Raw genomic sequence first — 16,308 nt, 5'->3', positions numbered from 1 at the left:
TTTCATTTGCAACAACATGGATAAAATTTGAGGGTGTTTTGCTAAGTAAAATAAAACAGATAGAGGAAGACAAATGCTCTTTGATTTCACTCATATATGGAACAGAATAAACAAACAAAGTTAGTAAATGAGCACTCCAAAGCAAACAAGATCGAACATATAGGGTTAATGGCTTAAAGGGGATCGACTTCATCATGATGAATGGAAACTAAAGTTTTGCTTGTGAGTGCTCTGTCCCATATACAGAAGTAAAAAAAAAAAAAAATTGTTTGTACACATGAAGCTTATATGATATTATCTCAACAAATTACATATCAATTAAAAATGAATAAAAACGAAGACATATATACTGGTGTTTTCTAAGATCATTCATCCATTGAAAATAGAAGAAAAATAAAACATTACTGAATTGAAATTGCACCTGTGTTGGACAGGTTTGTTGAGATGGCCCTAAGTGAAGCTTTCTCTGTATCCATGTCTTTTGAAACATGACACTGAAGCACCTTGCATTAGGAGGAGGTGTCTCTTTCTCCACCTTTGTATCTGGGCTAGACTTAGGATTTTTATTTGCTTGAGTCCATAGAATTTGGTGAAAATAATGGTGTGCCTTGAGAGGACTGAGTGTATTTTGCTGAATTCTCAAATAACTCTGCCTCAGAAACATGAATAAATCCAGTTGGGCTACCCCAAGCTTAAGAGGACCTACAGAACAGAGCTTCACGGTCCCAGCCAAGAACATGATAAGTCAGCCTATAGCTAGCTGGGGGCTTCCCTCATAGCTCAGTCGGTAAAGAATCTTCCTGCAGTGCAGGAGCCCTGGGTAGGGAAGGTCCTCTTGCAAAGGAAATGGGAACCCACTCTGGTATTCTCACCTGGAGAATCCCAAGGTCAGACGAGCCTGGCAGGATACAGTGCATGGGATCACAAGAGTCGGACATGATTTAGGGACTAAACAACCACTAGTTGATTTCCCAGTGTATTAGAATGCTCAACCAAGATCAACAGAGCCTCCTCGGCTGACTTTCCTGTAAATAAATACACAGGAGGATTTGAGCAGAGATCAGCACAATTCCAAACCATCCATTTTAATAAAACAATGTCACATCTCTTGCTATTAAGACAGATTGTTATGTAGCAATGGCAAACTGACACAACAATCAAAAGAAACAGAAATGAAGGCAATTATAATAATTTCCCAGAGCTTCCCAGGTGGCTCAGTGGTAAAGAATCTGCCTGCAAATGCTAGAGGCACAGGAGACGCAGGTACAATCCCTAGGTCAGGAAGATCCCCTGGAGGAGGAAATGGCAATCCACTCCAGTATTCTTTCCTGGAGAGTCCCATGGACAGCGGAGCATGGCGGGTTACAGTCCAAAGGGTCACAAGGAGTTGGACATAATTTAGCGACTGAGCTTCTTGCCATTTGTTAAATTTGAGAGAGTGGAAAATCATAAAAGTGAAAAACTGATGGATATGATAGAAATCACTAAGGCTAATCAAGTGAGTTACATAAAGTGCAATGAAGGAGGCAAAGTCAAAATATGAGAATTCCAAGAAATAAAGGAGCAAATTCTCTTTTCACAATCTGATCAAAAATTCTGATCAGAGAGTTATAATTTCAGACTCTGAGGCTTTGAAACTTTAAATTATGTCCCCTTCTTTATCCCACAACCATGGGCCTTTTTAGAGCTGCCTCTCTGAAGAATGCTCGCAGAGCCCTCTTTATGTCTTTGTTCCTCAGACTGTAGATGAAGGGGTTCAGCATGGGTGTGACCACAGTGTACATCACGGAGGCGATTGCACTTGAATGTGCCCTGTGAGTAGCAGCAGAGCTAAGGTACACTCCCAGGCATGTGCCATAAACTAAGGAGACAGCTGAGAGGTGAGACACGCAGGTGGAAAATGCTTTATATTTACCCTGAGCTGATGCAATTCCACATATGGAGGAAGCAATCCTACAGTAAGAGTAAAATATGCCTGCAAAGGGACCAGCACCCAGTAACCCTGCTGCAAAAGACATGGCAATTTCATTAAGGAGGTGGTCAGAACTGGCAAGTTGGACCAGCTGTTTGAGTTCACAGAAATAGTGAGGGATAAACACATCTCTACAAAAGGACAGCCTTGATACCATGAAGGTCTGTATCAAGGAATCCAGGACACTGATGGCCCAGCTAACTAGAACCAGAATTACACAGAGCTGGGGGTTCATGATGACCATGTAGTGAAGGGGGTGGCAGATGGCCACAAACCGATCATAGGCCATCACAGTCAGGAGGAAGTCATCCAACCCTGCAAACAGTATGGAAAAATGCATCTGGGTGACACAGCCTTCATAGGTGATGGCGTTGCTCTGTTTCCATATGTTCTGCAGCATCTTTGGGATGGTGGTAGAGGTGAAACAGATGTCTATGAAGGACAGGTTGGAGAGGAAGAAGTACATGGGAGTGTGGAGGTGGGAGTCTGAGCTGATGAGCAGGATGATGAGCAGGTTTCCAAACACAGTGACCAGGTACATGGAGAGGAAAAGACCAAATATGAGGGGCTGCAGTGCTGGTTCCTCTGAAAATCCCAGAAGAAAAAATTCTGAAACCTTTGTGAGGTTGCTTGGTGTCATTTGTCGATGTTGACTGTAAAGAAACATGACAATATGATTCATTTTCACAAAAAGGCCCATTATAGTGTTGAAAAAATACACTCTGTATTTTGCTTAATTATATTTAATTATATTTCTTAATTAATTTCAATATTTTGCAAGAACTTGGTCTTCTTTAGGAAATTCCCTCTGTCATTTCTAACTTGCAAATGTGTTCCAGTTTTAGCATTTTCCCCAAGATGTCATGTAATCCACATATTTAATGAGAAATTTTTTCATTCCTTTGGGCACTATATATTGAGTGACACAATATCTCAGGTACTGTCTAGGAAATGTGCATACGGTGCTGAAATATGAAAACTTAAAAAATCTGTCCAAGAAGAAAAAATATTATGTGCATGTGAGTGTGTGTGTATGTGTGGGCTCGGTCATGTCTGACTCTTTGTAACCTCATGTGCTGTAGCCTGCCAGGCTCTTCTGTCCATCTATCCATGAGATTTCTCACGACAGAATACTGGAGTGGGTTGCCATTTCCTCCTCTAGGATATATATGCCTGGGAAATGGTGAAATGTTCTATGTAGAAATTTGAAAGCACGTATAAGGGAAAGACTTATGAAGGGCTCCTATTATTTAAGGCAAGACATGCAAAGAATAGTTATCATTTGAACAGAGACCTCAAGGAAGAGAGAGCAGGAGCCATGAATGTGCCAGGCACAAGAACTTTGTGCCTGGCAGAGAGAATAGCCAGTGCAAAGGCCCTGGGGAAGGTACCTGTCTAGGATGCCCTAGTTTTTAAAAAAAGACACTAATGTGGGAGGGGTTAATGAGGGGAGAGGATGAGAGCAAGAGGGAGAGTGAGGAGAGATGGAGCCAGAGGAGGCTGAGCAATAAGGTGGGCTCCCCACTGCTGTTGAAACTTCAAAGCCCCACTATGTTCTCCTAGCACTTTATGAAATTGCTGCACAGATGTCCTGTATGTTTAAATGGATCCCTTCTGTTGATCGAGTTCTGGCCTCTGTGTATGAGAGTCACCTTGGAATATGTGAACTCGGTACCGCTTCCCTGAAGACTTCTCACACTCCAGGGGGCAAGAAAACAATGACCTACAGGGAGACCCTGGTTTCCTAGGCTGTGTTACTTCCACCTTGTTTTCACCCTTAACTACCCTGATGAAGTTAAGGTTGATGTTGCTCAAGGTGATTAGATCAGATTATGTAGAAAGGGCATCCAGAAATTCCCTTTTGTACATTTCCCAGGTGGCTTCCCAGGTAGCACAGTGATAAAGAATCTGTCTGCCAATGCAGAAGATGCAAGAGATGGGGGCTCAATACCTGGGTTGGGAAGATCCCCTAGAGCAGGAAATGGCAACCCACTTCAGTTTTCTTGCCTGGGAAATCCCATGAATCCGACAAGACTGAGCAAAGCAGCAGATTTCCCAGGTACCAGTGAACGTAGTGCTCAGTTTCGGTCGTCATTTTATTCTTGTCGGAAAGGCACATCAAGATACGTTCAGGGAACATATGTGTCTCTACATTATTTACCCAGATGCCTGTATCTTTCCTCAAAAATGAAAAATATGAAAAATATCTGAGATATGTGAAAAATATGAAATATATGAAAATACATGAAATATATGAGGAATATGAAAATATAAGACATATGTGAAAATATGAAAATATATGAAATATATGAAAATATGTGAAAGATATGAAGAATAAGAAAATATTCTAAAAATATGAAGAATATGAAAATGTATGAAAGATATGAAGAATATGAAAATGTATGAAAAATATGAACTATATGAAAATACTCTAAAACTATGAAGAATATGAAAATCTTCTAAAAATATGAAGAATATGACAATGTGTGAAAAATATGAGGAATATGAAAATATGTGAAAAGTATGAAGAATAAGAAAATATTCTAAAAATATAAAGAATATGAAAATGCATGAAAAATATGACAAATATGAAAAGTGTGAAGAATATGAAAAATATGAAAATATATGAAAAATATGAAGCATATGAAAATATATGAAAAATATGAAGAGTATGAAAATATGTGAAAAATATGAAGAATATGAAAATATTCTAAAAATATGAACAATATGAAAATATATGAAAAATATGAAGAGTATGAAAATATGTGAAAAATATGAAGAATATGAAAATATTTTTAAAATATGAACAATATGAAAATATATGAAAAATATGAAGAGTATGAAAATATGTGAAAAATATGAAGAATATGAAAATATTTTTAAAATATGAAGCATATGAAAATGTGTGAAAAATATGAAGAATATGAAAATGTGTGAAAAATATGAAGAATATGAAAATGTGTGAAAAATATGAAGCATATGAAAATATATGAAAAATATGAAGAATATGAAAATCTGTGAAAAATATGAAGCATATGAAAATATTCTAAAAATATGAAGCATATGAAAATGTGTGAAAAATATGAAGAATATGAAAATATTCCAAAAATATGAAGAATATGAAAATGTGTGAAAAATATGAAGTATATTAAAATATTCCAAAAATATGAAGAATATGAAAATAGGTGAAAAATTTGAAGAATATGAAAATATTCTAAAAATATGAAGAATATGAAAATCTGTGAAAAATATGAAGAATATGAAAATATTCTAAAAATATGAAGAATATGAAACTATGTGAAAGATATGAAGAATATGAAAATATGTGAAAAAAATGAAGAATATGGAAATATTCCCAAAACATGAAGAATATGAAAATATTCCAAAAGTATGAAGAATATGAAAATGTGTGAAAAATATGAAGAATATGAAACTATGTGAAAAATATGAAGAATATGAAAATATTCCAAAAATATGAAGAACATGAAAATATTGTAAAGATATGAAGAATATGAAAATCAGTGAAAGATACAAAGAATATGAAAATATGTGAAAAATATGATGAATATGAAAATATGTGAAAAACATGAAGAATATGAAAATATGTGAAAAATATGATGACTATGAAAATGTGTGAAAAACATGATGAATATGAAAATGTGTGAAAAACATGATGAATATGAAAATGTGTGAAAAACATGAAAAATATGAAAATATTCTAAGAATATGAGGAATATGAAAATGTGTGAAAAATATGAAGAATACGAAAATGTGTGAAAAATATGAAGAATACGAAAATGTGTGAAAAATATGAAGAATACAAAGATATTCTAAAAATATGAGGAATATGAAAATATTCCAAAAATATGAGGAATATGAAAATATTCCAAAAATATGAAGATTATGAAAATATTGTAAACATATGAAGAATATGAAAATATTCCAAACATATTAAGAATATGAAAATATTCCAAAAATATGAAGAATATGAAAATCAGTGAAAGATATGAAGAATATGAAAATATTCCAAAAATATGAAGAGTATGAAAATAGGTGAAAATTATGAAGAATATTAAAATAGTCCAAAAATATGAAGAATATGAAAATAGGTGAAAAATTTGAAGAATATGAAACTATGTGAAAGATATGAAGAATATGAAAATATGTGAAAAAAATGAAGAATATGGAAATATTCTAAAAATATGAAGAATATGAAAATATTCCAAGAATATGAAAATGTGTGAAAAATATGAAGAATATGAAAATATGTGAAAAAAATGAAGAATATGGAAATATTCTAAAAATATGAAGAATATGAAAATATTCCAAGAATATGAAAATGTGTGAAAAATATGAAGAATATGAAACTATGTGAAAAATATGAAGAATATGAAAATATGTGAAAAACATGATGAATATGAAAATATGTGAAAAACATGAAAAATATGAAAATATTCTAAGAATATGAGGAATATGAAAATGTGTGAAAATATGAAGAATACGAAAATGTGTGAAAACTATGAAGAATACGAAAATGTGTGAAAAATATGAAGAATACGAAAATGTGTGAAAAATATGAAGAATACGTAAATGTGTGAAAAATATGAAGAATACGAAGATATTCTAAAAATATGAGGAATATGAAAATATTCCAAAATTATGAGGAATATGAAAATATTCCAAAAATATGAAGAATATGAAAATATTCCAGAAATATGAGGAATATGAAAATATTGTAAATATATGAAGAATATGAAAATATTCAAAAAATATGAATATGAAAATGTGTGAAAAATATGAAAATATGAAAAATATGAAAATATTCTAAGAATATGAGGAATATGAAAATATATGAAAAATATGAAGAATATGAAAATCAGTGAAAGATATGAAGAATATGAAAATATTCCAAAAATATGAAGAATATGAAACTATGTGAAAAATATGAAGAATATGAAAATATTCTAAAAATATGAAGAATATGAAAATAGGTGAAAAATATGAAGAATATGAAAATATTCCCAAAATATGAAGAATATGAAAATCTGTGAAAGATATGAAGAATATGAAAATATTCCCAAAATATGAAGAATATGAAAATCTGTGAAAGATATGAAGAATATGGAAATATTCTAAAAATATGAAGAATATGAAAATCTGTGAAAGATATGAAGAACATGAAAATATTCTAAAAATATGAAGAATATGAAAATATTCTAAAAATATGAAGAACATGAAAATATTCTAAAAATATGAAGAATATGAAAATCTGTGAAAGATATGAAGAATATGAAAATATTCTAAAAATATGAAGAATATGAAACTATGTGAAAGATATGAAGAATATGAAAATATTCTAAAAATATGAAGAATATGAAAATCTGTGAAAGATATGAAGAATATGAAAATATGTGAAAAATATGATGAATATGAAAATATGTGTAAAATATGATGAATATGAAAATATGTGAAAATATGATGATTATGAAAATATGTGAAAAATATGATGAATATGAAAATATGTGAAAAATATGAAGTATATGAAAATATGGGGAAAATATGAAGATAATGAATATATTCCAAAAATATGAAGAATATGAAAATATGTAGAATATGAAAATATTGTAAAAATATGAAGAATATGAAAATATGTGAAACATATGGAAATATTCCAAAAATATGATGAATATGAAAGTATGTGAAAATATGAAAATATTCTAAAAATATGAAGAATATTAAAATATTCCAAAAATATGAAGAATATGAAAATAGGTGAAAAATATGAAGAATATGAAAATATTCTAAAAATATGAAGAATATGAAAACATATGAAAAATATGAAGAATATGAAAATGTGTGAAAAATATGAAGAATATGAAAATATGTGAAAGATATGAAGAATATGAAAATATGTGAAAGATATGAAGAATATGAAAATGTATGAAAATATATGAAATATATGAAAACTATGGAAATATATGAAAAATATTAAATATATGAAAGTATATGAAATGTATAAAAATATATGAAAATTATGAAGAATATGAGAATATATGAAAAATATGAAGAATATGAAAATATATGAAAAATATGAAGAATATATGAAAAATATGAAGAATATGAAATTATATGAAAAATATGAAATATATGAAAAATATTTAAAGTATGAAAATATATGAAAAATATGAAATATATGAAAATACATGAAAATATGAAGGTTATGAAAATACATGAAAAATATGAAATATATGAAATATATGAAGAATATGAAATATATGAAATATATGTAAATATATGAAATATATGAACTGTATTGAAATTATGAAGAATATGAAAATATATGAAAAATATGAAGGATATGAAAATACATGAAAAATATGAAAAATATGAAGATATATGAATTATATGAAATATTTGGAAAATATTTAAATATATGAAATATATGAGGAATATGACAATATATGAAAAATATGGAAATAAATGAAATATCTGAAAAATATTTAAACATATGAAATATGTGAAATATATGAAATATATGAAAAATATATGAAATATATGAAAATATTTGAAATATATGAAGAATATGAAAATATATGAAAAATATGAAATATATGAAATATGAAAACATGAAATATATGAAAAGAATGAACTATATGAAATATATGAAATACATGAAAATAATGAAATATATGAAAATATGAAAAACATGAAATATTTGAAACCTAGATTTTACATATATATATGTATAAATTTACATATATATGTATATATATATACACACACACATATATGTAATTCTACATAGATATGTATAATCCACATATATAGGTATAATCCATATATATACAATCCATATATATATATATATGGATTGCTAGATAGCTCAGTGGTAAAGAATCTACCTGTCAATGGAGGAGGAGTCACGGGAGACATAATTTCAATCCCTGAGTCAGGAAGATCCCCTGGAGGAGGGCATGGCCACCCACTTTAGTGTTCTTGACTGAAAAATCCCATGGACATAAGAGCCTGGTGGGTTACAGTCCATGCAGTTGCAAGGAATTGGGTATGACTGAGCACAAGCAGGCAGAAATATATATATGTTTTATATACATGTATATATATATATATAGAGAGAGAGAGAAAGATCGAGAGAGACCTGAGAGGGAGGGAGATGGTGCATAAGCTCAAAAGATCCCTGAGATTTTGGTGAGGAAAAGCATCTTCAGTTCTGGTGACATTTCATGTGTTGTTATATTTTGTCCTTGGCCATGGAAAATAATGAAAAAGCTAAAATAAAGGCATTCAAAAGAAAAGATCACTATATCTTTATGGTGTGAAACAATTAGAGATTTTACAGCCCATGAGATAAAATGCCAAAAGCAATAAACCAATACTGTACACAAGGACGTTTATAAAGTAAAATGAAAGTAACTGAATATTGAGCATTTGACATACCAGCTAGCAGAATTGTTTTCCTGTGCCCATTTCTTGTTTATTTGACTAACCAGGTTCACATTGCAGACCTGGCAAGTCTCTGTCTCCATTTTCATAAATGGCATCTTTGCTTTGCTTTGCTTGTGTTTTGATTGCTTTTTTGATTAGTTCTCAAGACATCCTTTGTCCTAAGTCTGATCTTTGTCCCAGCATCAACAAAGTCCACGGTCCACACATATACACCCACACTCTGTGACAATTCCAATCTTGTCACTAAATTACTTTCTTCATGTTAGTTATCGGAGGGCATTGCATTATGCATACATGCCTTTCATTGTATTCTGTCTTCTCAGTCATGATTCTAGATCCCCCAGGCAGAGACTTCACCTGTTTTGTTAACCAAGTATGTGACTATATGTGATGGCTCAGACAGTAAACCATCTGCCTGTAGTGCAGGAGACCCGTCTTCAATCCCTGGGTCGGGAAGATCCCCTGGAGGAAAAAATGGCAGCCCACTCTAGTATCTTCCTTGGAGAATTCCATGGACAGTGGAGGCTCGTGGGCTACAGTCCATAGGGTCACAAAGAGTCGGACACAACTGAACGACTAACACTTTCACAAAACTAAATTGGTAAAAATAAAAAGTAAGGAAATAATGAATCCAAGTTAAATAATATAATTACAAAACAAGTCTGCTGCTCCTGCTAAGTGGCTTCAGTCATGCCCGACTCTGTGCGACCCCATAGACAGCAGCCCACCAGGCTCCTCTGTCCCTGGGATTCTCCAGGCAAGAACACTGGAGTGGGCTGCCATTTCCTTCTCCAAAAAACAAGTCTAGTAAATGAAATTAAAGGAAGTATTGAAAACTAAATGAACAAGAAATAATTTATGATGTCAATAAGAATTAATTAAACTGAAAATGACCTATAGGTAAAATAATATACTATGTAATGTTCATATAATGTTTTTTTCAAGTAGCAAATGCTCATTTATTGTTGTTGAATGAATCAGGACTTATTTCTCATCTTATATCAACATTTAGTATACATGAACATTTATTTAACTTTGGAAGGATAGAATTGTTGGTAATAGCTGGCATAACTATTTAGCAAAAAATGAAGTTTTGCCCTCCCCCCAACATATAATATTAATAAAATATTAGAACAATTATAGCCCCAGTGTAAGAGTAACCAAAATATTTTAGATTAATATCTTGAAATCTACATATAAAATCGATGGCTGTGTAAAATCATCGTAAATAAGGCAAGATGCTCAGAAGTGAGATAATAGAGATGTACAACTAAATTAAATTTTTAAATGTTATGGCCAAAAATATGCCTCAAAAGTCACACACACACATAAAACTGGAGAAATTTTACTATCTGAAATATCTACGATGTGAGAGCATCTGTGGATGGTACCAGTGTCAATTCCTGGTTTTGATATTATGGTATTTAAGATATTGGGAGAAATTGGGTGAAGAGCTCATGGGACATTTCTGAATTTTTCTGTACCGTCCTGTGTATCCAGTATTATTTAAAAATAAAAAGCTAATTATTAAAAGTCATTTGAAAACATAATTTGTAAAAATTACTTGAGAGTCTGTTTAGTGTAGGAAAATGGGCATATAATATGAGTATATAACAGTAATAGGCAAATCAAATATATTTACTTGGTCACCATTTTGATTATATATATTATATAATATTAAATATATTTTGTATCATATATTTTTATATATTAAATATATAAATTTTCTCTAACTCAGTATATAGCTTATGAAGACAACAAGGAAGCTCTTACATACCATCATCTTGGGAAAAACTTGAGCCAAGAACTTTCAAACTAGTAGCAAAGGAGTGCTCTCTGACTCTTCTGGCAAAAACGACAGTATTTTAGGGGAAAATCTGAAGACATCTCTAACTATTCACAATGTGGATGTGCTTTAACTCAGGATTCTCCAGTGCTGGCACAACTGGCCCTCTGATCCAGATTGTTGTGATGGGATCTGTCCTGTGCCTTGTAGGATGTTGTGCAATGTCTCTAACTTCTTCTGAGCCCTCCACGGGTGACAACCACAGTCACAGCTAGATTCTGACTTTCCCTACCTTATGTTTCTGTATCATTGATATGCTAGTGATTTAATTTTAAAAGACGTGAAGGACCATCAAAGGGAGAGTAATACAGGCACACGATGCAGGTTCTGCACGTGTGTGCACGGATGTCGTGTCTGACTCCATGTGACCCTGTGGACTGTAACCCACAAGGCTCCTCCATCCATGGGATTCTCCAGGCAAGAATACTGGAGTGGATTCTATGCCCTCATCCAGGAGATCTGCCCAACCCAGGGACCGAACTCACATTTCCTGTGTCTCCTGTGGCTCATGCATTGCAGGCAGATTCTTTACCCACTGAACCACCTGGGAAGCCCATGATACAGTCAAATAAATAATAAGTCATTTGAGTAGTAATTGGAGGCAAGTCTATGAGAAATTATTAAGAAGGAAAAAAGGTAGGGAAAATGATTTCACTAAAACATGAGGAGCAATTTTGATGTGCAAAGGATCCTATTCATGCATTTGTATAAAAGTGTATTGGCATGTATATGTAGATAGTATACAAAGAGATGTTTTACAATAAATTAAGAATTTATGGGACAAAATGTCAGTGAGAATGAAATTAGTCTAAGTCAAGTGGTTTCAAAACAGCTGTATGTAACAAAATTGGGTGAATATCTAAAGAAAATTATAGAGAAATATTAAATAGTAATGATTTAACAACATCAACATGGGTCACCAATACAAAATTAAATTGCCGAGACTTGGTTAAAAAAAAAAAAAAGACTGTAACAGAATGAATTTTAAAATGTAATGAGAATGCATTGCCTGAGTTATTTCCTCTTACATGAATATGTGTGGATTATTATTTGTTTTAGGAAGACGCAAGTGATCTTTGGTCAAATGGTAATGAAGCGTGCCTTCCACATGAATGCCAGGTTTGATGCAACTTTCAGAAACAGATCTAATCACACACACACACACACACACACACACACACACTGGAAAGCAAAACAAAAGAAAGCGAAGGAAAACAGCAATATAAAGACTTGGAGAAATTAAATAGGGTGATCAATTAGCACTAAAGATGTAGTTACTTCACGGCCATTTTTGTTAAAACAAGAATTTACAAGTGAGGAATTCTAACCTGAAAACTCAATTCTTTCAGAAAAATTTAAAAAATGGAAAAGCAGTGGAGGGAGCGCATGTGCTTGACTGATACATTGATCACATGAAAACTATATACACTCACAACTCCTCTCAGATGCATCTATGCATACATGTACAGGCATGCATGTGTGCTAAGTCGCTTGAGTTGTGTCCGAGTCTTTGTGACCCCATGGGACAGTAGCCCGCCAGGCCCCTCTGTTCAAGGGATTCTCCAGGCAAGCACACTGGAATGGGTTGCCATGCCTTCCTCCAGGGGATCTTCCCAACCCAGGGATCAAACCAGCATCTCTTATGTCTCCTGCAATGGCAGGAGTGTTCTTTACCATTAACACCACCTGGGAAGGCCCCTTCAGTTCAGTTCAGTTCAGTCGCTCAGTGGTGTCGTGTCCAACTCTCTGTGACCCCATGGACTCAGCACACCAGACTTCCCTGTCCAGCCCCTATGCATAGCTACATAGCAAACAGCCAGTCTATGGGGGTTAAAAAAAAAAAAACAGAAAAAAAATAACAATTCGTCGTTTGAAAGATTGGAAGTAACAACAGAAAATTTCTCCTCTCTGCCTATACTAATGCAAAAAGTTCACACAAATAATTTGAGATAGAGAAACTAAATGATCAATAAATCCACATACATATTCATCCTCTCAGATAATGAGATAGTTACAAGGTAAGCACATCTGTATTCCCCCTTTACACATCTGAATTTTTTCTTTTTTTTTCCCACGGAAAATAATGTGAAAAATGTCTCTCGCACCTGCTGTTGCAAAGATATATTTGCAAGCACTTCTTGGTGTGAAATGTTCTCATTACAGAAGCATAATGGAAATATGCTCCATTTTAAAAGTTAAAAAGAAATGCTTTAACTTCATTTTATAGCCCTCCAACTAATAGCCTATCTCTCTATTCCAGCTAATTAAGATATTTGGGCGTATGTTCTACTCTTACTGGAAGGAATTTATGTTTCTCCCCCATTTTCTAATGGGGCTTCCACTCCTAACATTTAATTGACATCACAGATCATCATCTTCCTGAGTTCTACATTCACTACTCTTTTTAGCATCATTAAAATACACTGATATTTTAATCAAGCAAGAAAACAACCACAATGGTCTCTGGGATGAACTGAAGTAAACATTCTCTCACGTAATCGTTCTTGGATTTCATTCTATTTGTCATTCTTCTGCAGTGTCTTTTGGGCTTTTGAACTCACCTGCATGGGAATGCTGAGAGGAAGGACCTCGTGTGGGAGTCTGAATCCCTTCCTGGATGGTCGATGATGGAGACTGAAGCTCTGTCCCCAGACAAGTCAGCAGGAAAGGGCCATGCATTGGTCCTTCACCAGTCTTAGGACTCTAAAAGCAACAACTTGTCTCATCCATGCCCAGGTTGTTCAAGTTCAGGGACACAACAGAGGAGATATTCACAGTTCTCATTATGTACATTCCCCTCTTGTTATTAATACAATGACCTGTAAGCACATGAAATTCCTGAGGGAGTTGGTCTGGACAGAAAGGGTGTGTTTCCCTATTGATTCTCTGTTCTCAGGAGACCAGGTAATAAAGCCAGAAGGACTAAATTTGTATTAATATTTCTCTATTAACTCTCTTGTCCTCCAGCTATCTAAATCTCCCAGCACTTTAACCCAATCCTGAGCTTAAGTTTTCTCTAGCCTCTGAGACTCAGGTAACTGTCGTGACTATGTCTCTTGGTTCAATAAAGCATTGACCTATGGTGGGGACATAGCTCAGGAAATCCTTAGAAAAGCTTTTTTCCCTCTTTCTGAGAGGGACAAGTGTGTCCCTTTAATGTAAAACATTGGAGTGCACTCCATGACTTCCTGACCCTTTTGCTATTTAGGAATTCCATATATATCTGAAGTTAAGAGCTACCAGTTAGCCCTTAATTTAAAAAGGTTTGTAAGTTGTGAGATATATTTAGATATTGCCAAACACCATAACCTACCTCAACACATTACAGAGATTTAATTTTTAGAGAAGCTTCTTCTGTGAGGTGGTACTACTACAACTCCATCCTCCATTTCAGGAATGAGGTTCAGAGGAATTTCACATTCTGCTAAAAATCACAAACTTGTTTTGGGATGGAGTCTTGACTGGAATTTTATCAGGATGTTTCCAGTTCTCAAACTCTGGTTCATGGTTCCCAGTCAGAGAACTGGGTTTTGATCCTGGAGATATGTGGCAATGTCAAAGAGGATGCAGCTAAACACCCACAATATCCAGGACAGGACTCAACACAGATAATTGTCCTGTAAAAATGTTAGCAGTTAGAAGGTGATAAACACCCTTTAAACCAGCACTGCTCCAAGTTTCTAGCTTCCCAGGTGGCTCAACGATTAAGAACCTGTCTATCCATGCAGGGGATGCGGATTCAATCCCTGAGTCAGGAAGATCCCCTGGAGAAGGAAATGGTAACCCACTCTAGAATTCTGGCCTGGGAAATCTGGACAGAGGAGTCTGGAGGGCTACAGTCCGTGAAGTCTCAAAGAGTCGTACACGACTGAATGACTAAACACACACACAGCTCCAAGTGTGTTGTGCACACACATCACTGAGGGTCGTAACTCAGCTACAGTTTCCAGCTAAGCAGCTGTGCAGTGGGCCCCAGGGCCCTGCATGTCCAACAGCTGCTGGGGTGCGATGCTGCACGTCCCGGTCTGTGGGCACACCTTGAGTAGCAGGCTGTGACTGTGAGTCAGTCATAGGTGAGTTTAGGTGCTCTGCACCAAAAGAAAATCTACTTTTGTCTGTAATTTTGAAAGCAAAAGTTTGACTCCCTGCAGAGGTTGTAATAAAATCTGTTTTTGATTCTTCATATACAGATTTTTGTTGTTGTTTATTCAATCCCTAAGTCATGTCTAACTCTTTGCCACCCCATGAGCTGCAGCAGGCCAGGCTTCCCTGGTCCTTCATTCTCTCCCAGAGTTTGCTCTTGAATTATATAAAATCACATACATCAAGAAAATAGTTTATAATAATAGGCAGAATAAATGCCTCAAAAATATGTCCACATCCTGATCCTAAGAACATTTAATATGCGTCCATAAAGGCAAATTATTGCAGAAGTTAATAGAAGTAGTCTTGTTCAGGTTTCAGAGGCTGTAACAGGCCTTTGACTGAATACAGACCCTGAAGGGAGCTACATGCCGAACTGCTGACCAACAGAAAGATGTGTGTGCTTCATCACGTCCGACTTTGCCACCCAATGGATGGTAGCCCACTGGGCTCCTCTGTCCATGGGATTTTCCAGGCAAGAATACTGGAGTGGATTGCCATTTCCTCCACCAGGGGATCTTCCTGACCTGGGGATTGAACCTGCAACTCCTGCATTGGCAGGTGGGTTCTTTACCGCTGAGCCACTTGGGAAGCCCCATGAATTACCTTGGTTTGTAAAAAGTCATTACAATGGACTTCTGAGTGTGGAGGAAAGAGGAAGAAAAATTGGAGTCAGAGATTTGAGGATGCTACACTGCTGGCTTTGAAGATGAGGAAGGACCATGAGATAAGGAATGGAGGTGCCTCCAGAAAGTAGTCTAGGAAGGCAAGACCTTCTTCCCTGGAGTGTCCACATGGATCCCAGATCTCCCAGACATCTTATATGCAGCTCAATAAATGAGTTTTGACTTCTGACTTCTAGAACTTCACCTGTAAATGCAGG

General features: G+C 34.5%; 1 protein-coding gene across 1 annotated transcript; it reads right to left on the bottom strand.

Annotated features, from left to right (window-relative positions):
• Positions 1-1,658: 1,658 nt before the first annotated feature.
• LOC122699881 (olfactory receptor 7A10-like) lies at positions 1,659-2,612 on the bottom strand. The gene has a single exon (XM_043912312.1). It carries the CDS (start codon positions 2,610-2,612, stop codon positions 1,659-1,661), a length of 954 nt encoding a protein of 317 aa, XP_043768247.1.
• Between the last annotated feature and the right edge of the window lie 13,696 nt (positions 2,613-16,308).

This window comes from Cervus elaphus, chromosome 9 (assembly GCF_910594005.1).
Source record: "Cervus elaphus chromosome 9, mCerEla1.1, whole genome shotgun sequence".
Classification (NCBI taxonomy): Eukaryota; Metazoa; Chordata; class Mammalia; order Artiodactyla; family Cervidae; genus Cervus; species Cervus elaphus.
Note: the sequence above shows the minus strand (reverse complement) of the source record. Positions and strands in the feature narration are given on the sequence as shown.